At 44.5% G+C, this 27,642-nt stretch overlaps 1 protein-coding gene across 3 annotated transcripts; it reads right to left on the bottom strand.

Annotated features, from left to right (window-relative positions):
- Positions 1-91: 91 nt before the first annotated feature.
- Positions 92-27,602, bottom strand: agpat4 (1-acylglycerol-3-phosphate O-acyltransferase 4 (lysophosphatidic acid acyltransferase, delta)). 3 transcript variants are annotated; one of them, XM_018766219.2, is made up of 9 exons: positions 27,531-27,602; positions 9,279-9,495; positions 6,837-7,006; positions 6,428-6,589; positions 3,667-3,820; positions 3,032-3,134; positions 2,377-2,452; positions 1,197-1,395; positions 92-337 (listed from the first exon to the last, which is right to left on the bottom strand). In XM_018766219.2, exons 2-9 carry the CDS (start codon positions 9,454-9,456, stop codon positions 204-206), a joined length of 1,176 nt encoding a protein of 391 aa, XP_018621735.2. In that variant the 5' UTR covers positions 9,457-9,495; positions 27,531-27,602; the 3' UTR covers positions 92-203. The 3 variants fall into 3 exon arrangements, with proteins under 3 accessions (XP_018621735.2, XP_018621734.2, XP_018621736.2); XM_018766218.2 differs by lacking the exon at positions 27,531-27,602 and adding an exon at positions 14,835-15,097; XM_018766220.2 differs by lacking the exon at positions 27,531-27,602 and adding an exon at positions 9,663-9,740.
- Positions 27,603-27,642: the final 40 nt, after the last annotated feature.

Below are 27,642 nucleotides of genomic sequence, written 5' to 3' on the forward strand. Positions count from 1 at the left end.
TATTTGTACTTTAGTAAATGCAGTAAAAGACACTGTACCACCCCTTACCCATGAGAAACATCCCTCACCACAGGAAAGCAGTGTCTGTTTCAAAAGACAAATCCATCCCTTGGCACTTTAAAGGCTAGAGCTCAGACCTCTTTTCAGCTTCTGGATGCTCAAACATTAGTACCTGCATAGTTATATCTGGACCCCAGCTGAACTCAACACTGCTTGGCATTTTGTTTTGGCTGAGGCTGTTGGCGCGCCTCTAATTGTCGAGTCATGAGTCTGTTGCCGTAGCTGGAGCCCTTTTCAATCTCAGTCTGGCCAATCATCCATCGGACACCGACAGAGGCTGTGAATACAACGCAAGGAAGCAGTAAGCGGAAGGCCAAAAAAAAACCCTGAATATACTGGGGTTAACTTAACATGATAGCAAGAATGGATAACAGTTAAGATTCTGGCCCCAGGTATGTGATAAGTTGAGCACACATGGAAATAGTATGATGCCATTTTTCCAGTGTGGGTTCTGAAACATGCACATTCTCCAAGTACTCTGAATGGTGTGAATATTATCTGTATTCCCCCCCACTATTTTGACATGTATATGCACACTTGTATACAATAGTTGCATATTAAATGAAATCATGCGCATGGCTCAGATTGTGTCAGAACTGCCCTCTTGCACTTATATCCATAATCCCTTCACAAAGCTTTGTGACGAGATTAGACTGCAGTAGAAATACTGCATAGTTGTCATTCAAGTGTCACTCTTTATAATCCATCCATAAGTGGAGGGAAATAGGCCATGATGGGAGAAAATCATCATGCATCGCAGTCACAAGGCAGCGTGCTTTCATGGATTCCATACTCACTTCTTTTGGAAAGGAAACAACTTACTGTTAAAGTACCTGACCTGCTTCCCCTTTTGAGACATTTGGACAAAATTGGAGTCATTAAAATCTGCAAGCAAAGTTTCCCCTGACAGCACCAGTATGGGCATTGAGAAACCAGTACAGCTAGCCCCTGGGTGGTTTATTCTTAAAGAATACCTTGTGATTTTATAGGGAGAAAAGTCAGTAAATCTGTCGACTTGGTGCCTCAAAGACCTGATGTTCTCCTCCCACTCAACAGTTATAAACCTGACCAACACAGGCTACACAATTCCATCTCTAACCTGTTCAGCCCCTAAGACACAAAGATTCAAGACCCACCTCCTATGCACAGTGCCACCGTGCCCAGGATGGTGACCCACGAACCGGCGCCGACCACCCGCACAACGAGCAGGCCTAGAGGGTAGAGCAGCAGACTGGCCCAGAAGAGCCAGTTAAGCAGGGTCCAGGGCCGGCGCGGCAGGCTCACCGTGGGGCCCGGGAAGCGGCCCGTCTGATAATACTGTTCCTGGAACTGGTCCTAGTGCAGCAGAAGTCAATGTTATATTTGCGTTTCAGTCATATACAAGCAGCTTCACGTACACATCATGTATTAGAGCACAATGTGTGAATATATTTTTCATGAAAAATATACCATGTAATAGAGTCAGCTATTACCAACAACAGCTGCCCTCAATATTTTCATAGCTTTAAGCCAAATTGAAAAATACTGAAAATGACAAAAATGCATTTTCTACACAAATTCCTCTTCAATGTGGATTGTGGTCCAATTTATCCCAAACATGCAAAAATTGCCAGGCACTAGTACAATCATATTCCGGACAGGTAAAGTCTCTTTTGGGTGAAAAGGAAGTTTTAGAATGTGGGAGACTAGTGAAGAAAATGCAAATAAGGTAAACCACAAAAATACATATCTTAATCTGTAATTATATAACATATAGAACCACCATATAAAACACATTACAAATGCATGCATCTTTCAATAACTCAAAGATTTTATATTGATAAACTAAAAATTTCAATTATAGCAGAACACATTGGCAAGATGTAGTGAACAGCTTTTACATTGACACATCCATTCAGCAGATGCTTTTCTCCCAAGTGACATCTTACAGAATATATTCATTACGTTAGCAGGAAGAGATACTTAGATGTAGATTACGTACAGTTAGCTTCCTTCCATCACATGAAATAATGTTCACACAAGTAGCTATGTAAAGGTTTATCTGAATATCACACCCCTCCCTTTTTATATATATTTACATTACAGGCATGTCAAAGTTATACAGCATGAACATTTACAGCTTGCTTAAAACTGGAGATAGATGAGGTAAGATTGGAAAAGGTGTGTTTTAAGACCCTTTTGAAATGTTGAGAGATTCAGCAGCTTTGAGTGGTTTGAGTCGTTCCACCACAATGGGGGGGGGGGGGGGGGGTTGGAGACAGAGACCCCACACCTGAGCTTTGTGTAACTGGGAGGAGCCCTTGTAAACATACCCACCTTCTCCTGGTAGAGCTTGTGCAACCAGGCGGCACACCCTGCCTCATCATCTGGAATGGAGTCCAGAGGAATTCTCCTGCGACACACAAAGGCGTTCGGTGGCAAACGGTCAAACAGCTTTTTCTTTTTTCCTAGGAGCATCTAAGAAAGGACTTGTGAACCAAAACAAACATTTCAACGGGAGCAAAGCCAAAACAATATGGTGTGGCATGTTTGTTCCATGAAACACTGCAGAACCCATGATTACATTTATACATTTGGCTGATGCCTTAGAGAAAAGCGACTTAAATTGGTGAATACTGTTAAGTCGCTGGGTAATTCTTACTGAAGCAATTCAGGGTAAGCACCTTGCTCAAGGGTACTACAGCTGGAGGTTGGAATTAAACCTGCAACCTTCAGATCAAAAGGCACTAGCTATAACCAGTAGGGTACCAGTTGTCCCAATACCATAGAAGTGCTACACATGAAGGAAGTCATTGACATGTCAGGTAACATTAATAAGTGTTCCAAGGCCATGGCCATAGCCCACTTTTGCACGGTAACCCTCCCCCACTCCACTCTCGCGCTGCTTGCAGGCCGAATACACACCACGTCCGGCGCGATTACGAAAACGCTACTTCCCGCATCCGGAAACGCTGCGTTGCGCATTCCTCACCTCACATATAGATCCGCGTGATACTTTTTCCCGTTGAGAACTCCCAGCAGAGTTGGAGTCTCGTTGTTTCTGAAATTAAGTGTAGAATCGTACACAGCGCTGACTACAGAGGAGACACAAACAATGTCAGACGTGGGCAGTCGTAAAAATCCGTGCACTGAGAGAGACAGAATCCGTTACGTGGGGGCGATGCCTCAGACATTCCCTCCACCGCTCCCCTTTTCCGAAAGCACCGTAAACATGATAATCGCCGTTCCTTAACCGTTAATGCGTACATAAACTACGTGTAATATTGTTAACGGCGCACATGTACAGCACTACTGAAACATTACCTTTCCGTTATCACTAGACATGCAGTATTTCACTTACCATTTGGACATACCTTATCCCAAAAAGGTTTTTTTTTTTTTTTTTTTTTAAAAATTTAGTGCCAATGCTTACAAAGTGCAAAACTTTCCTTTTTATAAAGCTGCATATTTACGGTTGCAACACAGCTTCTTTACATATTCAGGACCCCCCACCGATACAAAACAGCAGTTACGGTTAAATAAGCACGCGTCAGAACACAACGCTACGTGCGCTGCCCTGGGCGGCGGAGGGGAGATATTCCTAGGGGCTCCTCCACGTGGACTCACCAGTTCCCCTGAGGCTCTGGACGGTGACGCAGAAGCCCTTTGTGCGGGGCAGCAGGTGGTGCTTGAGCTTGGGCAGGCCCTTGCTCTCAGCCACCTGCATGCTGACCCGGTGCTTCTTCTCCGTGAAGCGCGTGCCCTCGCAGTGCAGGAGAAACTGGGGGGGGGGGGGGAAGAGCATTTGCATCACGCAATCACCGTTAATCATCAGCTTAGCACAGGGGCGCAAGGCTCGTTTCTCCTGTTCGAGAAGCCCCAGATGCAAGCCTGTCAAATCGGGGATGTGGAACTGCTGAGCGCTATGACTGAAGTGCAAAAGCTGTGGGTTCGAGCCCAGCTTGGTCTGTGTAGAATTTGCATATTCTCCTTATGTTGCATCCCCCCGTGATTAAACAGCCCGTGCATCTACGGGGGGGGGCTATATTACTGGCTATACTGAACTCCCTACAGACATGGAAAAATGGTTGTAGGGAGTTCAGTATAGCCAGTAATGTCAGTTGCCCCAGATATACTGTAGGTATGAGGTAGGTAATCACCGTCTCTCGCTACATTGAAAAGCATTTTCTAAATATATATTTATGCATTTAGCAAACACTTTACTTCAAAGCAATGCAAGTTACTTTGTCCTTATTTACCCAATTATATAGCTGGGTAATTTCACAGAGCAATTTTTACAGCAAGTACCTTGCTCAAGGGTACTACAGCTGGAAGTGGGATTCAAACCTGCAACTTTTGGGCTCAAAAGCAGCAGCTCTAACCACAGCAATACCAGCTGTCCATGAGATATGACACACAGACCAAAAAAAAGTGTGTAACTACTTATATATTACACATATGAATAGGGACACAGTGGGTTTGATTCTCACTTGGGGTACCTTGTGAGAGCCTGGCATCCCAGCCCCGGTGTGTCCCCTCCAGCCTTACACCGCGCCTTTCCAGGTGATGTTCCGGTTCACCGCGACCCCGCTCGGGACAAGCGGCTTGAGCATGTGTATTTTTTTTTTTTTTCCCTCCTTTTAGTCTCACACTCACAAAATATGAGCAAAGAAGGCTGTGAAAGACTAACAATATTCCCAAAAAAAAAAGCTCTCCTGGATAAACAACTGCAAACAGGTTCATCCAACAAAAATGTTAAATATGAGCAGCATAGTTATTGGCACCCTTATGAATTCATATAAGTATATTCCCATTGACATTTCACTTTTTTTGTACACCTAGGTGGGGGGGGGGGGGGGGGAAGAGGAAAAAAAACCCCCCCCCACACACAAACCTGTTCAACTATGACTGTTTCACAGGGGTATAAATGACGTAAGACAGGCCAAATTCCCTTAGTCATTCCTCATAATGGATAAGACTAAGGAATGTAGCTGTGATATGCGGCAAAAGGTTGAGCTTCAACAAAATACAAAAGGGGGGTGTAAGAAAATAGCAAGTGCACTGAAAAAAATGCCCATTTCCACCATCAAGACAGTAATTAAGTTCCAGTCAACTGGACATGTTATGAATCTATCTGGAAGAGTACATGCGTCTATGCTGTCTCAATGCAGTGCAAACAGGATGGTTCGAGTGGCCAAAAAGTCTCCAAGAATCACAGAAGTTAGTTGCGTCTTGGCTTCAGAAAGCCTTCACAAGTACAAGTCGACATCATCTACATCACCCCAAGTTGTTTGGAAGGGTTTTTTGGGGGGGGGGGGGGGGGGGAGAGAGAAAGCCTCTACGCTCATCCACCAAACAAGCATCTTCGGTTTGCCAGACACTACTGGAACTTCAAATAGGATCAGGTTCTACAGTCAGATGAAACCAAGATAGAGCATTTTGGCAATGAAACACCAGAGGTGGGTTTGGGGCACACAGACGTAGCCATATGGAAAAAATACCTCATGCCCACAGTTAAACATGGTGGTGGCTCTAATGTTTCAGGGCTGTTCTTCTGCCAGAGGACCTGGACATTGTTAGGCTACGTGGCATCATGGACTCTATCCAATATCAACAGATATTAAATGAAAACCTGACCGCCTCTGCCAGAAAGCTTAAAATAGGCTGTGGTCAGATCTTCCAGAAGGAAGAATGATCCTAAACATACATCAAAATCAACACAAAAACGGTTTATTGACCATGAAGTCTGGGTCCTGCCATGACCATCTCAGACCCCTGACCGGAATCCTATAGAAAACCTCTGGGATGAACTGAAGAGGAGAGTCCACCAGCGTGGACCTTGAAATTTGAAGGATCTGGAGAGATCCTCTACAGAGGAATAGTCTCAGATCCCTTGCTGTGTCTTCTCCAACCTCATCAGGCATTATAGGATACAGCTGTTATCTTGGCAAACGGAGGTAACGAAAGCATTGACTAAAAGGGTGCCAATAATTGTGCCGCACATTTAACGGATTTTGTTGGATAAACCAGTGTTTCCAATTGTTTGATATGAGTTATGAATATGGGAACAAAAGATCAAAATGTTAAACCAAGAATTTCACAGCCTTCTTTGCTCATATTTACCAAGGGTGCCAATATTGGCGGAAGACCACACACACACACACACACACACACACACACACACTTCCAAGGACAGATTCAGAAAATCAGTGTCATATCTAAATATGTCATATGACATATTTAGATATGAGATGAACTCATTTCAGAGGATGGCTGCATAGAAAGGGGAGACTCAAACTGTAGTTAAAAGACATTAAAATGCAGCACAAGTAGGCAGCGAGTCGCATCTCCCGCAGCCAGCTCCACTTGCGATGAGCGAGCCGCTCACCCAGAAGTTCTCGGGGTAGTCGCGCAGCTTCCGGAGACTCTGCACCACCGTCGTGCGATCCTCCTCCCATCTCCTCTTGCAGAAGACGATCTCCAGGAAGTACCACATCCAGCCAATCAGGGGAACATAGGCCAGCTCCTTTTTCGCCAAAACTTTGGAGCTCTAAATCAGGAGGAAGGAGGAGAAAAGTCAGTCTGCACAAGTACTTTCCCCGAAAGCACAGGAAAAAGTCGAATTTACAAAACATACCCATTAAGAAAACCTGGTGAACACGACTCAAAGGACGGCTGATGTAGTAAATCAGAGTGACTTGTCATTTATAGAGGAGGTGATCATTGTCTAGTTCACTGACATTCTTATATCCGAAAGCTCCACCGTGAAGACGACTGCTGCCCGCATCCCATCTTACCCCAAGGACACCGTATCGCTCGCAGAAGGTCCACCCGCACAGGAAGTCAATTTCAAAGTTGTGGTTGAGGACAACTATGGCATTCTCTTTGCCATAGAGCTTGGCGCTTTGCGGATCCGAGTAAAGGACGCAGTCCGTTCCAGACCACCACTCGAGCAGCGCTACCATCTCTGAACAGGGGAGAGAAAAAAAAAGAAGCTGCAATCAAGTTGCGTTTTACCTCATTTCCCCTCACTTGTTGTGAGCTCAACCAGCACTGCCCGTGTCGCAGGACAGAGGGCTGCAGGATGAACATGTTCTCGGTGCTTCGTTTACTTTTATTTAGCAGATTCTCTCCCCCCCAAAGCCAACTTCCAATGAAGTCCATGTAGTGTAATCAGCCCACGCACCTTCACCGCAGTCACTTACACTGTTAGATTCAGTATTTACACTGGGTCACTCACACACTATGGGGGAACCTGAACAGCATGTCTTTGGACTGTAGGAGGAAACCAGAGCACCCAGAGGAAACCCATGCAGACACAGGGAGAAAACGAACTCCACACCGACTGAGCAGGGATCGAACCCACATCTTTTCACACCACCCAGGCGCTGTGAGACAGCAGCGCTACTCGCTGCGCCCCATGCCACCCACACCGATTCGTTAGTGATCATTCTCAGAGTTATTCAAACCTTTTTGCCCTGGACTGATTCTGCTAGTGACTAAAGGAAACAGATCCCACCGAGACTGATCATTTTTTAAAAAAAAGTTGTGCATTAAAAGCATGCATTTCTTAACTCTGTAGTTAGGCAATACTTGTTCAACATAAGCTGCGAGGAAGTTTGCAAGTTAAGGTTTTAACTCGCTGCTGCCTAACGCATATATATTTTTGCCCGTGTAAAACCCCAGCAGCTCTCCGTCACACGCGTGCGTTTAAAAGAATGCACGTTTCGTGTGGTTTCCCGGGCGACACCTGCTCTGTGGTCGACGCTTGCACTGATTATGCTTGGCAAAGAAAATAAATGCGGAACTAGAGAGGGGAGGAGAGAAAAAAAAAAAAAGCCACTAAGGCAGGGAATCACAGCAAATAGTGCTGCCACTAGTCCCAGAGAGTGTGCTCTTGCCTCTTTTTGCGGCAGTAGTCTGGACACATCGGATGCGCGATTGCTGAGAGTGAAAAGAGGGACAGCAAGCAGAAACTTGCGCTTCAAACCGGTTAAAGCGCAACTCCCCCCCCCCCCCCCCATTGTCATTCCTCTATATTGCTCGTACACAGCGGAACAAAATGTCATCAATGTCGGTTCTATTCAGCAGAACCAGTTATTAGACGGATATTGCAAGGAAGAGGGTTTTGCCTGCTTTCCGGGACACATCTGATGGGATCACGCATACGCTGAAACGGGGGGTCTGACCGCGAAGAGGTGGACGGAATAAATGAAACGGTGCTGTGCGGTTGAGCTCGACTCCTAGCGAGCGCGGGTGTCGCTTCCGAGTGGAAATTGTTTGACAGTTCTCCCACGCGCGAGACATTGGGAGAAGCATGGAAATGTGCCGCCCCCTCCGCCCAGCATGATTTGAACCCCACATGCCAGTCCCCATCAGTGTAACTGCACATCAGTCAAGGTGCTGCACATGTATGTTCCTGCCCATTTGCCAGAGAATTTCCCTTACTTCTCTATACCCCACCCACCCACCCACCCACACCTCATTGCTTTACATCATTCCCGCTCCTGAACAGCAAAACCCCACACTGTCCCATCCCATGTAATCACTCAAGTCCAGGCTTGCACCAATTTCTGCAACAAATCGGGAGTGTGTAACATTTCCACCCTCGCTTGTTATTGTACACACTACTCCTGTAATGCAAGAAATATTACACATCTACAATAAAAAAAAATTGTGGATCTTCAAATAAAGTTTCACGCAGCTACTCGTGCGATGACATTGGTTCATAGGTGCAAAAAACCCCACTGTACTCCGGTGGTACAGCAAGTAGCGCTGCTGTCTCACAGCACCTGGATGTTGCGAGAGGACATGGGTTCGGCCCCCCAGTCTGTGTTGAGTTTGCATCTTCTCCCCATGTCTGCATGGTTTCCTCTGGGTGCTCTGGTTTCTTGCCACACTCCAAAGACATGCTGCTCAGGTCCCCCACAGTGTGGGCGTGAGAGAGCGCAAGTGAGTTTTCCACTGATGTATGGATGAGTGACCCACTCTAAGTAAGTGTGTCTAGCAGTGTAAGTCACCGCGGTGAATAAGGTATGTGGGCTGATAGCGACTTCCAATGAATTCTGTGTAGTGTTTTGGAAAAAAGCATCTGATAAACAAATGTACTTCAGTATCACATCTGCACCCAAGTGTCTTCCTGCTAACGTAATGAACACATTGACATCTCATAGAAAACACTTTCCTCCAAAGTATCTGCTAAACGGAGGAATGTAAATGTAGTCGAGAGCTTCACTCACGGCTCGATATGGCATAGCCCAGGCGGCAGTTGATTCGTCGGGCGAGCTGCTTGTGGATACGGAACAGCGGCAGGGTGAACACCTGGAGCAGGTTGACGATGAGGCCGCTGACCAGGAAGACGTAGCAGATGAGGAGGTGACACAGGAACTGAGACTTGAGAAGCTGTAGCAGTCCCATAATTCAACATGTAGACTTTATCCCTCCTGCTAGAAGTGCCTGTGGGGAGGGGGGGGAAGAGAGAGAGAGAGAGAGAGAGAGAGAACATGGATCTTCTGTAAACACCCACACTACTGTCCCCATTCATTCAAGATACACAAGACAACATGTTCGACCCCATGCGTATACATCAACGCTTGCACACAAAAACCCAGCCCAAATATTACCACGAAGGCACAAAGAACATCCAGCGCTGCCAAGGGCTCTCCAGGACCGGGTCCCACATCCCAACACCATTCTGGAACAGGCTCCGTAGGGCACAGAGCTTCTCCTCCCCCTGCCACTCAAGAACGCTGACAATAAAGCCCCAGTTTCAACTGGGGATTTCTGCCCTCCCCCTCTCTCGTTACAGAGGGCACGGCTACAAGGCATCAGTATACAGAGAGCGCGTGTCCCTACAGGACAATGCTGACCCTGATGTAGCCTTGTTCTCCACCCAGCACAGAAGAAGTCACTCATCAAGGCCCTGAAAGTGAATGACAATGACTGTACTACAGTAATTAACTCCAAGGCTGCAGAAGACCTTACATTATCACATTTATTCATTTAGCTGATGCTTCCCCCCCACCCCAAGAGAGACTTAACACCAAGTTACTTACCCATTTACACAGCTGGGTGATTTTATGGGAGCAATTTAGGGGAAGTACCTTGCTCAACAGTATCACAGCCAGAGGTGGGAATCAAAGCTGCAACCTTGGGGTCCAAAACCAGTAGCAGTGACCAGTACAACGGCCCATCACTGCCTGATAGTTAGGTGACGGGGGGGGGGGGGGGGGGGGGGGACCCTAGACATGACATTTTCCATAAGCAGTCATGTGACAACTGCAAACATGTCATGTAGTAACACCAAACCCCCCCCCCCCCCCCCATCAGTGTTTAACTCTTGTGGTGACACTTAAGTAATTGAACAGTTAGGTAAAAATCAATAGCCATCTACTAGAGCAGTTAGTTACGGTCACGTATTGCACAGTGGTCTGACACTGAAACCACAGGATAAGGACATCTGGTCTCTGCTGATGGAGACCAGACCCTGAATCAGCACTGAGTGCCCAAGTCAGAAGGTCACTCATCTAGGGCTTCTAGGTGACACAAGCTCAATAATAACAGGAAAGAACCTGTAATGCTCTGCCAGGTGGGGGGGGGGGGGGGGTCTAGGGTCTCTGTGTGCCCATCAGAGCTTTCATGATCTCCCTGTGTAGGTCTGGGTTCCTTCTGGGTGCTCTGGTTTCCTCACACTCCAAAGACATGCTGTTAAGGGTCACTCCGCAGAGAGAGTTCTACTGATGTATGGATGAGTGACCCAGTGCCAGTAGTGTATCTAGCAGTGCAAGTTACCCTAGTGATTAACGTGTGTGGGCTGATGACACTACATAGAGTTCTGCAAAGCAACTTCCAATGACGTGTCTCCTAAATAAATGTACCTTCGAGCAAGGTACTTACCCTAAATTGCACCAGTAAAATTATCCTGCTGTATAAATGGGTAATGTGTAAAGACCCCAATATTCTAAGTCACTTTGGGGGGGGGAAGACACACGGCATCAGCTAAATGAATATAAAATGTAAATGGAGAGGCTTAAACTTACTTCCATGCAACAACAGGAAGGACCTACAATACTAAACCATATTTTAAAGTGAAAAAATACAATAACCACCAAACCACACATTTACCTCAATGTTGTTTGGAGCCTCACATCACAATTTGCAGCAGCGCAAACCAATGCTGGCTGCTGCGTTTAGAAAGTAGTGACTTTTTTCCTGATTTCAGCATGTGTACTGCTGGGAAACACTAGGAAAGAACTAAGAGCTTCTTTACTGATTTAACATCAGATTCTGTTAAAACTGATCAACGCCACTACCTGTCCAACAAGTATTGCGGCAAACTGGAGAGAACACACACACACACACACACACACACACACACACACACACACACACACACACACACACACACACACACACACACACACACAACAAAGACTGACCTTTAGTGCTTTGTCACTCGGCAAAAAACAAATAACAGGTCCAACGACTATCCCAACAACAAGTATCTGCTGCACACTAAGTGCCGCTGAAGAACTCCTCCCTGCCTGGGTCCTGAACACAGACCTCACAGCTCATTACCCACAGTTCCATTTACATACATTTAATACATGCACATCTTTTCAGATTAAATGTAAGATTTTATTTGCTCTAAAAAAATTAGAGTTCTCCTGCACAGTACTGCCAGATACAGGCCAAATGTATAAAAAAAAAAACAAATCTACCGTGCATGTCCGCTCCTTTTTCCAGCGAGTGGTAGTTAGAACCCATTGTTACATTTCCGTATCCGTTGCCATTTAGAGAAAAATGGCAAGGCAAGGCCCCCCCTGCCATTTACCTAGTACTGCACCTGTGGGCTGGGAGTTGAACTCATACACACAGAGCTACCGGCGTTCATCACAACACTCTCAGCCCATCCAAGTCCCTCTCCGAAAAAGCACAACGTACCACTATTTGCTGTTATAATGTAAAACGAACATTTTGTTATAGGAAATTCACTGATACTAGCCATACCGAAAGGATGAGTGCAGCAAGTTTATTTTTTTTGGGGGGGGGGGTGTTGAGTGGATCACTACTTGCATTTACAGTGTTTCGAAGAGGCTCCCCGATACAGGAAGAGGGATTTGCATTACTTCGTTTTACATTACTTTTCTCCGAGTTAACACTATAGAGTTCATTGGAAGTTATCAACCTACACACCTTATTCACCAAGATGACTTACACTGGGTCACTCATCCATACATCAGTGGAACACACACACACACACACACACACACACACACACACACGGAACCTGAACAGCATGCCTTTGGAGTGTGGGAGGAAACCAGAGCATCCGGAAGAAATCCGGACAGACGCAGGGAGAACGTACCAACTCCGCACAGCTCGAACCCACGTCCTCTTGCATCGCCACCCCGGAACCGAGACAGAGTGGTCTGTTTTGTGGGCGTGAATGTCACAGCAAACCTGACCACTGCCATTTTCATTACCACAGGGAGAACAGCGGTTAAGGACATGGACTTTCAACATGAAGGCTGCTGCCTGCATACAGTGTGAAGTAGGAACCTGTTCTAGAACAGCCGTGCAAGAAACTTTACCTAAATTGCTCCAGTAAAGTAACCTCTAAATAACAGAGCTTGTAACTAACAATAACCTTAACACTGCAAGCCACTTTGGAGTATCAGCTAAATACATGTAAATACTTGATGCTATTTTTGTTCTTTACAAGTTTAATTGAAGATCGATCATAAATCTTTCATAATACAACTTTAAAGCCCTTTCTTGGCAACTTAAACGCATTCGGGTAAATACGCCAACCGCGGCTAATTAGACCAATCAAGCCTGGGGAATGAGGTGAAGAACCAATCAGCTGAGACGTGGGCGGGAACACCACGAACACCAGGAACCCTGAACCTGTCGGGTGAGGCGGGTCGCTTCCACAGCTCGAGTTGGGGATTGCGACATCGTTGCGCGTACGAGGGAACCTTTGCGCAAACCGGGTGCCATGTGACAGGTGGCAGCCAATCAGGACGCGTCCCAGAGCCGCTCGCGGACTACCTGCGCACCGTTAAGAAACCGCAGCACAGTCCCACGCCCTGGCGTCACCTGGACTCTTGCGAAACTGCCGAGCACCACACTACATACATTTAGTTAGGCACTATAAATTTTATTACAGGGATATTCATTTTATCAAGGAATAACGGATATCATAAACACGGGGATCGCAGCACTGTAGCTAAGCTTGTACTTACAAATCTGTAATATAAATCATGGCAACGCTATGCATCAATCCACCGTGCCGCATGGATTTTATAACTCGGCCACCAGCAAAACCGGGACATGATTCCGCGGTTTGCCAAAGAAGAGTCATCCTCCATGCATTAAAGTATTTATTCACTACTGGAACATTAAACTAAGTGACAGAATCCCTGATCATCTTCGGCAGAAACTGTCATGTGGCCTGTTAATATACCGTACTTATGCAATTTCTCACCTCATTAATGAGCAGAACCAAACACACATTTCACACCCAGACACACACGTGTCATACACAAACTGAACTTCCTTGCACTAACAGTGACACTGAATAGGCCAAGAAGTCCTTGAGAGGAACATCGAGGCATCTATTAAAAGGTGGGGGGGGGAAGAACACAGCAAGCCACGCATCTGTTCCAGCGTATTGTTCAGATTTGTTACTTGCTTTGCAGGCTTAGTTGGTAAACAAGTGCATCATAGAGACATTTGCTATGGCATTAAAGAGGGAGAAGAAAAAGTTCAAGTTCTTCCAAACAAAACTTGCACAATTAAGTAGCAGAACCAGGGAAAACATCTGGGATTAGAAGTCATCCACATCAACATGCGGGTAGCAGGGGGCGCAGTGTTTATTGCTCTAATTATACCATTTCTATTTCCTCCTTTGAATGCCACTCTTGCTCTATTACCCTTAACCAAGGTACTTACCCTGCACTGATACAGTAAGTAACCTACTCCATCAATGGGTAAATCACTAAAGTTGACTAACGCTGGACAAAGCCAAGGTGCCATAAAAACGTAGGTTAATATATTTGAGTATGACGACAAGTTTCGTGAAAGATGCCCATAACTATAAAACACACACCTCCCTGACAACAGCGACTCAACGCAATCAATGGAGATCTGGGCGTTTGGCTGGTGGTTAGAAGGTGGAGATGAAGTGTTGAAGAGAAAAGGAAGACAAGGATGATTATGATGAGCACAAATTGCGAAGAGATTTAAGGGAAGCAGAAGAGAAACATTTCCACCGGAGAGCAGGTTGATGCGGTTGCCATAGGAGACGAGACACCCCCCTCCCCTTTCTCTGTCTCTCCAAGCTCGTGCCTCGAACGTTCTCGCCCACCACCATCCGCGTGCGCCGCCACTCTCCGACAAAAGACCGTCTACGCCGCCCGGCGCGCGCGCGCGCGCGCGCGCGCCTCTTCTTCTCCAGCCACGGTGGGCACGCAACACGTCCTTTAAAACTTCTCCGTTTTGGTTCGCGCTCCGCCACTCTTTCAGTTCCTCCACCTGCCCGCTTCAATCATGTCCAGTTCGAGCTCAGACCGGCCGCCAAAACAAATAATCATTATGCCTGAAGCCCCGGCACAAATCACGGAGAACGAACGGCTAGTGCACGAGGAGGCGCACGGGGGGAGAGAAGGAAGAGGGAGAAAAAAAAGGGTGAGAAAAAAAAAAAAAAAAAAAAGCCCACCCCGACCAGCGTCGACACCATCCACGCGTCTATGAAACACAACAGCGCTCACAGACGGCTACAAAAACTCTACCTCGTGTTTGCTGCGCGGAGCCACATGGGCGGCACGGAGCTTCAGCAGCGGGTGGAAACGTGGGGGGTTGTGCGGGGACCGCGCGTTTGCGGTATTCGGCGCTTTTAGAGAACCCACGGCGTCCGCAAAACCTTCTCGGCGGCTCGATTTAACGACACAACGCGGCCAGTGCCACACCCAGCGCAGGAAACCCCACCTCTAAGGACGGAGCTCGCGCGCCACAGAGCCGCGAGGCGGTGGGCGGGGAAGTCAGGGGAAGGGGAGGGGCCCGAGTCGCGGGGGTGGCGTGCTTCGGTGGTACATGTCATTTCCTCCCTACTCGAGCGCGTCCCCGCCGCCGGTGCCGAGAACAAGATAGTCGTGTCATGTCCTGTAGCGGTGTGGAAAGCGAAAGGAGCAGCCGGCGAAACGCAAACGTGGCTCCCAGGTGCCTATAACTTAGACTGCAGCACCACCTGCCGTTTGGAGCTGGTACTGCATCAGTCGAGTCCTGCAACAGTCGGGATCACGTGTCCATTCATTCATTTCATTCTACTGCAATTTTACTCCTGGCCCGATTTTTTATTTATTTATTTTTTTTTCCCATTTTCATTTTCAACTACGATTCTTAAAGCAATGAGTACCTTGGATGTGCGTCTCACACGTGTATTTCATTACAACCAGGTTCTGGTAGCGCAGCTTTGCCCACGAGTGAATCCGTCACGTGTGTATCGAATACAGCTTGTCGGGAGGGACACGAGCCCTGGCTGATGTGTCACAAATCAGAAGTTAATGAGTTCCCTACATTGTCATTTATTATTCTCGTGAAGAAGCTATTTCTCCCAGGTTTGGATGAACGTGGACTTTAGATAATTACTGTGAACATTTGTAATCCTTCTACGTTATGTTTCTCGTCATCATCATGTCCCGTGAGCGCAGCTACAATTAAATATGACTTTGCTTCTCAAATTCTCTTGCAATAATTAATCACATTGCTTTCTTTCTTTTTTTTTTTCTTGTCCAGGGGTTGCCCTTACAATAAATGCTGAAATGTGAGTTAAAAACACTTCCCTTGTGGAAATTCTGTCTGCATCTAAAGCTTTCCTTCTGTTGATGTGTCATCATGCATTTTTTGTGTTGTTCTCTGTGATGTAGGCTACTCTGCTTTGGAGAAAAATCTTTGTTAAATGAATAAATGTAAATGTTCTGTTAAAGTGTGAAAAACAAACAATCCAAATCTGTTTAAAATTAATTTGATGCTTTTCCTGCAAATTGACTTACTATGTTAAGGTTAGAATTACTGTAATCCGATAATTATTTACTCATTTATACAGCTGGGAAGTTTTTACTGGAGCAATTTATGGTAAGTACCCTACTCAAGAGCAATATAGCCAGAGCTGGGGATTGAACCTGCAACATTTAAGACAGAATGGCAGTACCGCTAACCACCAGGGTTACCATCTGTCCCAGCTTCACCCCCTCTTGTACCCATGTACACCAGAGCTGCGGAGTCGGTACGCAAAACCTTCAACTCCGACTCCACAGCACTGCCCAAAAGCTGTGCGTTATTTTGGGGGTCGACTTATCCGGCAAGTATAGGCCTAAACCTACTGTATATTGCACCTCTAATTTTTGGAGGTCGACTTATACGCCGGCATATATGCTACATTTAGTTGTACTTGGAGGCGGTACATTTTTACCCACTCTGACTCCAGGAACCCAATAACTGCTTCCGACTCCGACTTCGCAGCACCGATGTATATAGTGAAATAATTTCTCGGCTCCGTTCTTCAGCCTCAACGGGACAGCAGCAGGGCGTTTTCTCAGATACCTCTCGGGTTACAAGCCCGTATCCTTTTTGTCTTGTAAGAAGTGTGGCGATTATTCTCATGACAAAATCATCACAGCTCAATACTAAGACACAATTGTTTTTGTGTGATCCCATACCTAAACTTTTTTTTTGTCAGGGATATGGTGAAGAATCATTAGTGAATGTGCATTTATAGCACGTCGTCTCACTGTCCAGTATACACACTCGCTTGGCCTGCAGCCCGAGAGCTCCTAAGATATGGTGGCTATAGAAATACACAAAGATTATCTTTTAGTTCTTGCCAGTTTGGTCCTGTAATCCAAAATAACACTTCCTTCCAACAGTCATTTTCTGCTCAGCGTTGCCCTGTGATATAAGAGAGTACTGAGCTTCAACTGTACTCTTCGTTTGAATAAAGGTCATTAAAGATGCCATAAAAAGAGGAAACTGATGCAAATGAAACTCGGCCTCTGTGACCTTGATGGTTTTTGCACTGGCCTCTGCCTAGCCACAGTTTTCCAGAACCTCTGATTCAGAGACAGTGGAGTGATGCCAAATGTCAAAACAAACACATCCAGATATGGATATCGTCTTACCGCAAGCAATATGCCCACAGTTTGACATTGCATCTGTGCAGCAATAGCTTATGTGTCTGTCTCTTCCAATACATAACAAAGTGAAGTGGAATGCAAAATGATTATAGTTGCTTAGGCCCACAAAACAAGGAGAAAGCCTTCAGCAGAAACATGAACGCTGATGACATAAAGCAGGCAAATGGTAAAACTTACATGATAATGGCCAGTGATGGAATCCCAGAGGTCTGTTGGCAAGGACTCCTTTGCACTCCAAAGCTGCACCTTGTTTTTAATTTAATTAATTTAGGAGCATTAAATGAGGAATGGGCTGAAAATTTACATCTTTAGCCGAAACTTATATATACACCATACCATCCTGCGGTCTTCTCTTGCTACATGACGGACCTTCGAAAAGCTGGCTAACATCGATGGAAACCTCCTTTGGTAAATCTGTGATTCAACAGTCAGTGTTCTTGGCATTCCACTGGAGGGCATTATTCTCTTTAAAAACACCTCGCTCCTCCTTAAGTTTAGGGAGCTTGTCTCAGACTACTGCCTTTCTTCATCGGTTACATTTAGGAACCATCCAGTCACGGGTTACATTTATTTTTTTTTTAGACACTTTTCTCCAAAGCGACTTACTTACACTGGGTCACTCATCCATACATCAGTGGAACACACATTCTCTCTGTCACTCACACACTATGGGTGAACCTCAACAGCATGTCTTTGGACTGTGGGAGGAAACCAGAGCACCTGGAGGAAGCGGAGATACGGGGAGAACATGCCAACTCCACACACACTGAGCGAGGATCGAACCCACGTCCTGCCACCGTGCCACCCGGTTGTGATGCAGAGACTTGAAGTCCAAGTTAGGGAGCAACCTGGATAGAACAACAAGTTCATCAGAGCTCACACACAAAAGTTCACCAACACTCACACGCAAAAGTTAGTTCTTGGTGTTGCAGGAAGACACCTAGGATTGTCTTTACCTATACAGAGAAAGCATTCGCACTCCACGTACAGAAATCCAAATCCATGACACAGTGACAGTTTCGCAACACTTTATAATCAATTAGTTCATTATTGTTCACTTAAAAGTTGAAGAATATCACTTTACTTAAAAAGTGCAGAATGTTCTACAGATAGTATCCCTGTAATGAATCAATCCCAATCTCGCTTAAAAGAAAAACGTCAGAGCTTCAAGAAATGCAAGAATATCTGTAGACGGACTAGTTTTCACGACGCGCCGCATCTCTTAATGGAATTCTGTCTAGTTCGAGTGTTCAGGTATCTGTGTTGCCGTCTTACAGAAAATGGATCACGGAAAACAGAATCAGAGTATTTCGTAAATAATGTCTCAGGACACAGAGCATAGTACATAATAGATGACCATAAAAATGGCATCTCAGGAAATATTCATTTCATAGGTGCTCTTGCAGCTCTTGCTTTGTGGTTAAAGTTTTGACAATTTCTGATTTTCACAATACAGACTGACATACTGTACTTAAAAATTTAAGGCAAAAAATACATATAATAATGTAATGTAAAAAACAGAAATACACACACACACACACACACATTTTCAGAACCGCTTGTCCCTCACGGGGTCACGGGAAACCGGAGCCTACCCGGCAACACAGGGCGTAAGGCCGGAGGGGGAAGGGGACACACCCAGGACGGGACGCCAGTCCATCGCAAGGCACCCCAAGCGGGACTCGAACCCCAGACCCACTGGACAGCAGGACTGCGGTCCAACCCACTGCGCCACCGCATCCCCCCAAACAGAAATAAAGAACCATATTTCCTCCATAATACATGTTTTAATCTGAAAATTTCTCAGATTAATTTTATATTTGTTAATATTAAATGGAACTACTGGTAAAAGTTGAGTGTAGTGACCTTATGCGGTAGAATGTGGGATAGTAGGAACATGATCACATTCCTTAAAAAGCGCTCGTCGCAGATGTGCTGAAAGTTCTGGGAAACTGGCTCGATGACTCAGTTTTAGATTTAATTTCAAAATTTCGCTATTAAGTTAACTGTGTAATCACAGACATATCGTAAGACCCGTGGGTCGTCTTACAGGCTTTGCTTCGAAACTACAAATGTTTCTTGGCTTTAGATATTTGTTTGACCATGCATCTTGGTTTTCCGATCCATATTGCGTTTCACGTATGAAATCTGTTCTTTATTTTTGTCAGTATTTGCATTCATCCAAAAAAGCAATGTCTAGTTTTTTTTCCTGTTTTTCCCTGTTTGCTGACATGGCCCTTTAAACACAGCTCAAACAAGTTTTAGTTTATGGATTCACGTTGAGTTTTCCAGCAAAGACAGTTATTCAAAGATATTGCTTCCTATGGAACAGTGGCTTACATTTACCTAACACTTTTCTCCAAAGTGACTTACAATTTGCCATGTTCCGTTCCGGAAATGATCCGACGGACCCAAGCGCAGGTTGAACCGGCTTTTATTTCGGGAATGTTCCTATAAATGTAGTTGTGGGCAGGTGTGGGTCTTTGAGGTGCCTTCGTCATTGTAAGGGAGAGCCAAAGGGCGAAGTCGTAGGACAAGCGAGAGTTCAGAACACGAGAAGTCAGGAGCACAGATCAGAACGGAGTGAGGGGACAACAAAATTGCTGACTCGCAAGGTGAGTGAGTGCTAGGCAAACAAGGTTCCGCGTCAGCTGTGGCTCTGCCTCAGCCTTTTATGCCTCCGTCCTTGCCGAGAACTCAAGTGTGCCTCGTTGCTCCAGTGGTGTGGGCATGACACAATTATTTACACACACACACACACTTTCTGAACCGCTTGTCCCATATGGGGTCACGGGGAACCGGAGCCTACCCAGCAACACGGGGCATAAGGCCAGAGGGGGAGGGGACACACCCAGGACAGGATGCCAGTCCATCGCAAGGCACTCCAAGCAGGACTCAAACCCCAGACCCACCGGAGAGCAGGACTGTGGTCCAACCCACTGCGCCACCGCACCTCCCCCATTTATACACACACACATTTTCAGAACCGCTTGTCCCATACAGGGTCACGGGGAACCGGAGCCTACCCGGCAACACAGGGCATAAGGCCGGAGGGGGAGGGGTCACACCCAGGACAGGACGCCAGTCCGCCGCAAGGCACCCCAAGCGGGACTCGAACCCCAGACCCACCGAAGAGCAGGACTGTGGTCCAACCCACTGCGCCACCACACCTCCCCCATTTATACAGTTGGGTAAATTTAGTGGAGCAATTGAGGGTAAGTACCTTGCTTGAAGGTATTGCAACCAGAGGTGGGAATCAAATCTGCAACCTTCAGGTTCCACAGCAGTAGCTCTAACTACCAGTTGTACTGTTCAGGGTATTCACAAGCATAACTGGTCAGAAACCTTTTTTTGTAAGGCCTACCACATAAAAGATGTGTCCACGTAACATGCGGAGAATCCCATTCCCTGGCAGGAAAAATGTACTGGGAACGTCTAGGGGAAAAACCTCTGTACTATGGTACATTTCACTATGCAGTGATACAGGTAGTTGGGCTGTCATGTAACAAATGTGTTTAAGGCAAACCAGTGCTGGGTTTCCATGACTCAAGAATATCAAAAAATCTGCACTGCAGTATTAATAGCGCAGAAATGGGTCAAAATATGAGTCACATCAACACCTGAAATCTAGAGGCCAGCAATGTACATTACACTGCTTGACAAACAGAGTTGGTATTTTCTACTTCAGTTTTACCTTCTTACCTTTCAGCCTGAAACATGATGCAAGAAAAGAAAAAGTGTGGACAGTACTGAGGGAGTGAGGAAAAAGTCCTCCGATATTTGATATAAACAATTTCTGTACAATGGGAAAGGAACGCCCTTGGTCAGACTTGGTCATACTTTTGATACTTTTATTATTTAAAAATGTGTGTCCTCTAAACTGGACTGCAAATAAAATATCCAACTTCCCTTCTACCTTTGGAATAATTATTATTATAATTACTACTAAGGTTACAGGTTTGATCCCCATCGCTTTCTCTAGTACCCTTGAGCAAGGTCCTTACCTTACTTTACTCCAGTAAAACTACCGTGTTGTACAAATGGGTTAATAATTGTGACCTTAACGGTGATGACCCGCCTTGGAGAAAAGCATCAACTAAATGAATAAATGTAAAAATAATAAATCACAGCCTCAAAACATTCTCTAAAGTCTGATTTAAAATAAGGCTTTGTTCCACCGATGCATGTAATTGATAGCTATAAATTTTTCTGCAAAATTATAAAAAAACCAAAATTGTTTCAAATTTGGGAGCTGCAGCTACACTTTTTGGGGGCTGTGGTATTTGCAGTGGTTGGGAAAGAGGATAATTCTGCTTTTGAACTTTCACCTGCGACCGGTACGACAGAGATCTTATCCGCTCCGGGCCGAGCCGACTTTCCTTTGAATAGAAGCGATCGACTTTCACCTCGGCACAAGCTCAGACTCCCACCACCCTGTCATCTCAGAAAAAACAAGACCGTCTCCTCTTTGGTGAGCCGCTCGTCTGGGACCGCGGTCAAACTTCTAACACCCACACAATGTTTCCAAAGGAATGGTGAAGCTCAGCCACTTCTTTTTTCTACGTCTGTCAGCAAGGCTGCTGCTATGTGATAACCCCTTTATCCTTCTCTGTGGATGACTGGTAGTGTAGCGGCTAGAGCTGCTGTTTTTGGCCCTAAAGGTCACAGGTTCAAATTGTACCGCTGGCTGTAGTATTAATGTAAATGTTTATACATATATCTCAAAAAAAAATAATCATCAGAAATCGTGGATATTCTAATAAAGTTTTATGCAGCTACTCGTGTGATGAACATTGGTTCATATGGTGGAAAGAAACTAACTGTACTTAAGAATCACACGTCTGTATCTAAGCGTCTCTTTCTGCTAATGTAACGAACACGTTGTATTTTCTACGAGATGTTAAATGAATACGTGTAAACGTAAATGTAAATGTAGTACCCTTGAGCAAGGCACTTACCCTTAACTGCTCCAGTAAAATTACCCAGCTGTATAAATGGGTAAATAAGTGCAAAGTACCTTAATGTTGTAATTAACTTTGGAGAAACCGTCACTAAATGAATAAACATCTATATTCAAAATTCCCATGGATATGTGCTTTTAACTGCTGTCATACATAAACAGGGTTCTTCCCTCTTGGAATCCAGACTATTCATTGTTTCAGCAAAAACCTAAAAAAGTGGCCTTAACAACATTACCTACTTTCATGAAGCTCTAAGTACTTCTTACTGAAGAACATTGTTTTCGGTCCCAAAAATCGAAAGCAAATTTTTCCTTTTGATGAATCTTTCAGAAGTAGACTATGTATTACGTGGGATTCCTTAGTACTGCTGCTGTGCTGTAAACCACCTTCTCACCGTGGGTAAAAACAGTCTCTCGACATATCAATCAGCACGAGATTTCCAAAGGAATGTAGTGAGACAGTGGAAGTTATCGATGACACTCAGGTAGACAGAAGTAAATAAATATACTGGAAGATGCTGACTGAGTTAGTTTCTCACCGTCTCTAGAAAAAAAAAACAGCATTTTTACCTATCAGAAAAAAACAAAACTTAAAATTATGAAGAATTGCTTTACCAGTGTTTTCTTCTTGTTTTTCACTGGTACTGCCGGATAATGGCAAAGAATCACATCTTATTTGGTCGGAAACTGCAACAAGGAACTGAGGAAATATTATCCTGAAGATCTTCAAAAACCCCTGGATGAGCTTGTCTTCATTCCAGCCTATCTCATAACCGCCCAATTAAAATCGTTATACCTTTTTTACTTATAAAGATTAAAATTTGAGATGTAAATCAACTTCTATTAGTACTATAAATGAAAAACCCGCAGATTCTGTGGCTTTTGAGAACCAGAGTTCATTTCGGTTTTTGTACGGCAGACTTTGGGAAGCCGAGCCATTAAAATGCATAACGCGCAAAAATGAAAAGTACAGCTCAACAGCGCGGAATGATAACACTGCTTGCATGGCATTAGTGATCGGTTTATTATTTCCTTTGTAAATACTAACAACAATAATTACACTAAATAACCGTGAGCTACAAATGTCTTGTTTCCTCTTTCCTAGTAAATCAATAAAAATAAAACATTTTATTAATTGGTTCTGTCATGAAAATAGCCTGTAGTGGATAATTTTCTTTTAATAGGGAATAAAATAAGCCGTTCCTTATGCTCACAGCTTCAATGATTATCTACGCAGGCCAGTAAAATTCATCTACAGAACTTGGATCTGCACGTTAATTTTCCATCTGTATCCTAAGAGCCTCCTTTTGGATAACAGACAGACTCAGTCCAGTGCTGGGAACTTTATGAAATATTTATACTCCAGTCAAGGCCAATAAAAGTTACTCTGAGAAGGCCTCAGATTGTCTCAGACATTAAAAGGTCCCTTGGGGGTACACTAAGTAAGAAGTAGTGGGCTGCAAGAGGGCAAGGAGTAAAAGAACAAGCCAAGTTTCATTTCTGGCCTTCCTGCAAAGAGCAACAAAATAAGCATGAAAGCCATTGCATGCAGACAGCCTTGAATCGGTGAGCGAATGAATCCCAAACAACATACCACTCAGCGTAATCACACGCAGAGTGCTTCGGAAGCCTTCTTCTTTGCCTCTATGACCCGCTCTGCGTTTGGCTTGAAATGAAAGCGACAAATGTACCTTATGCACCCGCCATCATGTCTGGTTGTGTGGTGGTTAGAGCTACTGCCCTTGAATCCAAAGGTCGCAGCTTCAGTGACTTTCTTCATGTATAGCACTCATATCATACTGGGGATAGCTGATACCCTAGGTTGTAGGTTTGATCCCCACCTCTGGCTGTAGTACCCTTGAGCAAAGTACTTACTCTAAATTGCTCCTGTAAAATTACCCAGCTGTAAAAATGGGTAAGTAAGTGAAAGCTTGTAATAATGTGACCTTAACATTGTCAGTTGCTTTGGAGAAAAGCACCAGTCAAATAAATGTGAATTTTCCTGCGGTTTTCAATGATGTGCTTGAAAGATGAGGGATGAAGGTCCAGCAACAGAAATATCAGATAAAGACAAAATCAGAACACCTCCTTGTACGTATGGGCCAATGGGAAGATATTAATGGTGGCTTTTTGGTGCCATTTCCCCCCATAGTGCAGAGCTGAGTATGCAGGGGGTGTCCTGGACCTTAATTGTAAAATCTACCAACGTGTGCCAAACTTCGTAGTGACGGACACAGACAGCTGTCAATCTTCTTGATGGTAAGGTTTCTTTTTTTCCCTGCTAACAGCTTTTCCATCTCTCCTTCTTCCCAGAAATGCATCTGTTTGATGAAAGGTTCCTTTGACTTCTGCTATACTTAAGGTAATTGCTTTCCTGACCATCTTCCCGTTTTCCAGCTACAGGTGATAGAGCTCATCTGTTATCAATACAGATCATATAAAGCATGTAGGTAACATAACACATCCCACGCATTTTTAAAAATCCCCAGCTAACTGAAGGACTTGCCATCTGGTGCAGAGTCCAGTGATGTTAACGTCTGGAAAAGCCATCCTTACTTCCCAGTCCACTCCTCTGAGGGAATAATTTATGCTCTACGTCATACCTCATTGAAGGCATGACTTCTGGGCAGCTTCTCTGAATATATTTTTATTTTAATTAATTGATTTCACTTAATTAAAATACATATTTTTTCTTTATAAAAATATAAATACAGTTATTTTCAGTCAAAGTGTGCTCTCTTCCATAGTCACCATAGGTTCGGAATGGGTGGATACCTTCATTTCCATTTGTTTAGGGACATAAAATATAATATTATGCCATGAAAAGATAAACGGTGGAAGAAATCAAACGAGTTTGGGATTTCTTTGTGGGAAATCCAAAGTAATATTTTTCCTCTCTGTCATAGGGCTACAGGATTTAAGGGAGCCTCATGTACGCACAGGGAACTCTCGTCCTCCCCATACTTGTTTGCACAGTTTGTTCTTTATAGCTTCACATTTATATGATGGGAAAGACTGTCACCCCCACACTGTTGGCTGCTTGCTTTGTGTAAGAATAGACTACAGGTGACAGGTATTTGTTATAACACCTCAACACCATCCCCCACGCAACGTCCCGGAAAGAGCCCTTCATAAGGAAACCGGTTCTTCCCCTTGTGTAGAATGTACACTTATTTTATCCGTGGTTCTTAAAAATTCCGGGTGCATGAATAATCCTTTTACTTTTAAATGGCATCAAGTCTGTGTGTGTTTCCTCCAGGTGCTCTGGTTTCCTCCCACAGTCCAAAGACATGCTGTTCAGGTTCACCCGTAGCGTGTGTGAGTGACATAAATCGTTACATTTATTTACTTAGCAGACACTTTTCTCCAAAGCGACTTCCAGTGAACTCTATGCAATGTTATGAGCCCACACACCTTATTCACCAAGGTGACTTACACTGCTAGATACACTACTTACAATGGGTCACTCATCCATACATTAGTGGAACACACTCTCTGTCACTCACACTATCTGAACAGGACGTTTTTGGACTGTGGGAGGAAACCAGAGCACCCGGAGAAACCCCACGGAGACACGGGGAGAGCATGCACCTCCACACAGACTGAGTGGGGATCGAACCCCTATCCTCTCGCACCATCCAGGCGCTGTGAGAGAGCATTACCTTTATAAACCCTCTGTATTGACTGCAATGATTCCTTTGCCCTGAAAAAGTCACAGATTATTTGTGCTTAACAGCCTACAGTATGTTGTTCAGAGCTGCAGACCTCTTGTAACTTTATCACTTTTGTGGATGACCTTGCATGTAGCCCGATTGCAAAGATTATGAACGCAGGCCTGAAATGGATGGGTGCTGCCTTCTCTTTCGGGAGAAGTTTGGGGAACATGTATTCATTAATAAATTTTCGCAGATACTGATGTATCTGGGTCAGAAAAATTGCCAGCTGGCAAATTATATTTCAGCACAAAGATTCATCCATGGAATAACATAGAATATTGTGGCTTGTCACACATTGCACGGTCCGGGATGAGAAGGAAAGTAAATTTATATAATTTGGTCCATATCTTCATAGACTGATAAATAGAGTCTGAGTGCATCAACAGAATAAATCCATCTTTGTTTATTTTTTTTTTGTCTTTTTCAGTGATTAAGGACCTTGTGCACCTTTGACTTTCAAGGCAGTTCCTTGAATCTCATAAACAAATCTAGTCCACATACCGGTTTGCCTAATTACATGGCAGGTGTCAACTGGAGAAAGTGAAACTCATGTAATGACAGTTCCAGGGCTGCTTTTTGACTTGGTCTGTGTCAGTTTAAAGCAACTTTACCAAAAAAAGGTAATCCGGAATATGTAGATATGCATGTCCCCAAAGTACATGTATATTGTACTTTATATGATCAGCATAGAGGGCTGCTTCTCGTGTTTGTTGAAATATAACAATATTTAATACAACAAATGTAACTCTGCTGATTACAGCAATGCATTAGCAGTTGTCCGGCTCACGTGCGATGAAGCAAGATCCTCATGGAAGCACTGCGCATGTAATTATTTAATTACACTTAAAACTTATTCCACAGGCCCATGCCTCAGCTGTAACGTAAAACTAACTCCACAAGTTAGATATTTTTTCCTTCAGTTTTACCATGTTTACCCAGCCTCTCTTGTCACTTGTCAGCTGAGCTGCTGTTTAAGATATTAGAGCAAAACCAGATATTGGAAGGGAGTTTAGAGCAACATTCTTAGCAGGGTCTGTATACGGAACAGTATGCTCTATGCTCTGCTGCAAATGTACAAACCATCTCAAGACCTACATCATATCAGGATTAACAACCATTTCTCCCATTTCAGAACTCAGACGATGAAAAAACGCGCAAAATGTCCACATGGTCTTCAAGCAGAAAAGGAGGAGTCTACTAAAATTATAGCTCTTCCTAGAAGAGTAAACATACATGACTTTACACAGGTAGTAAATTGTGTTTTCTGAATTACCTGATCTAATTCCATTCCTTATTCCTAACCTTGTATGCATTTCTCATTGCACTCAACATCTTTAACAGGAAAAAGGTGGAATTACTTCCAGATTGTCCATGTGCATTTCTCCGAGTTGCATGTGTTCTCTAGCTGAAAGAGCAATTCCTCTCTAATCAAATTTGCTTCCAAAGCCTGTAGTCATAAATTGCCCGATAAATATTGTTTGGGTTTATCTCACTGTCTCGGAATATATAGAGCGGTAAAGACATTTTCGCAAATGATTCCTTAATAATGAGTTCATCCTCACAAATGCATTTCTCCATGTCTTTTTTTTTTATCACTTGTGTGTTGGACTCTGTACATACCTGCATGGCCTGAGGAGAATCTGCAAACCCAGGCACAAACAGTCCTTTACTATAAAGGGACTTGTGAGCAAACTGTGACATCAGAACACAAACGGTCCCTGGGAGGTGAAGT

The sequence above is a fragment of the Scleropages formosus genome, chromosome 8 (genome assembly GCF_900964775.1).
Source record: "Scleropages formosus chromosome 8, fSclFor1.1, whole genome shotgun sequence".
Classification (NCBI taxonomy): Eukaryota; Metazoa; Chordata; class Actinopteri; order Osteoglossiformes; family Osteoglossidae; genus Scleropages; species Scleropages formosus.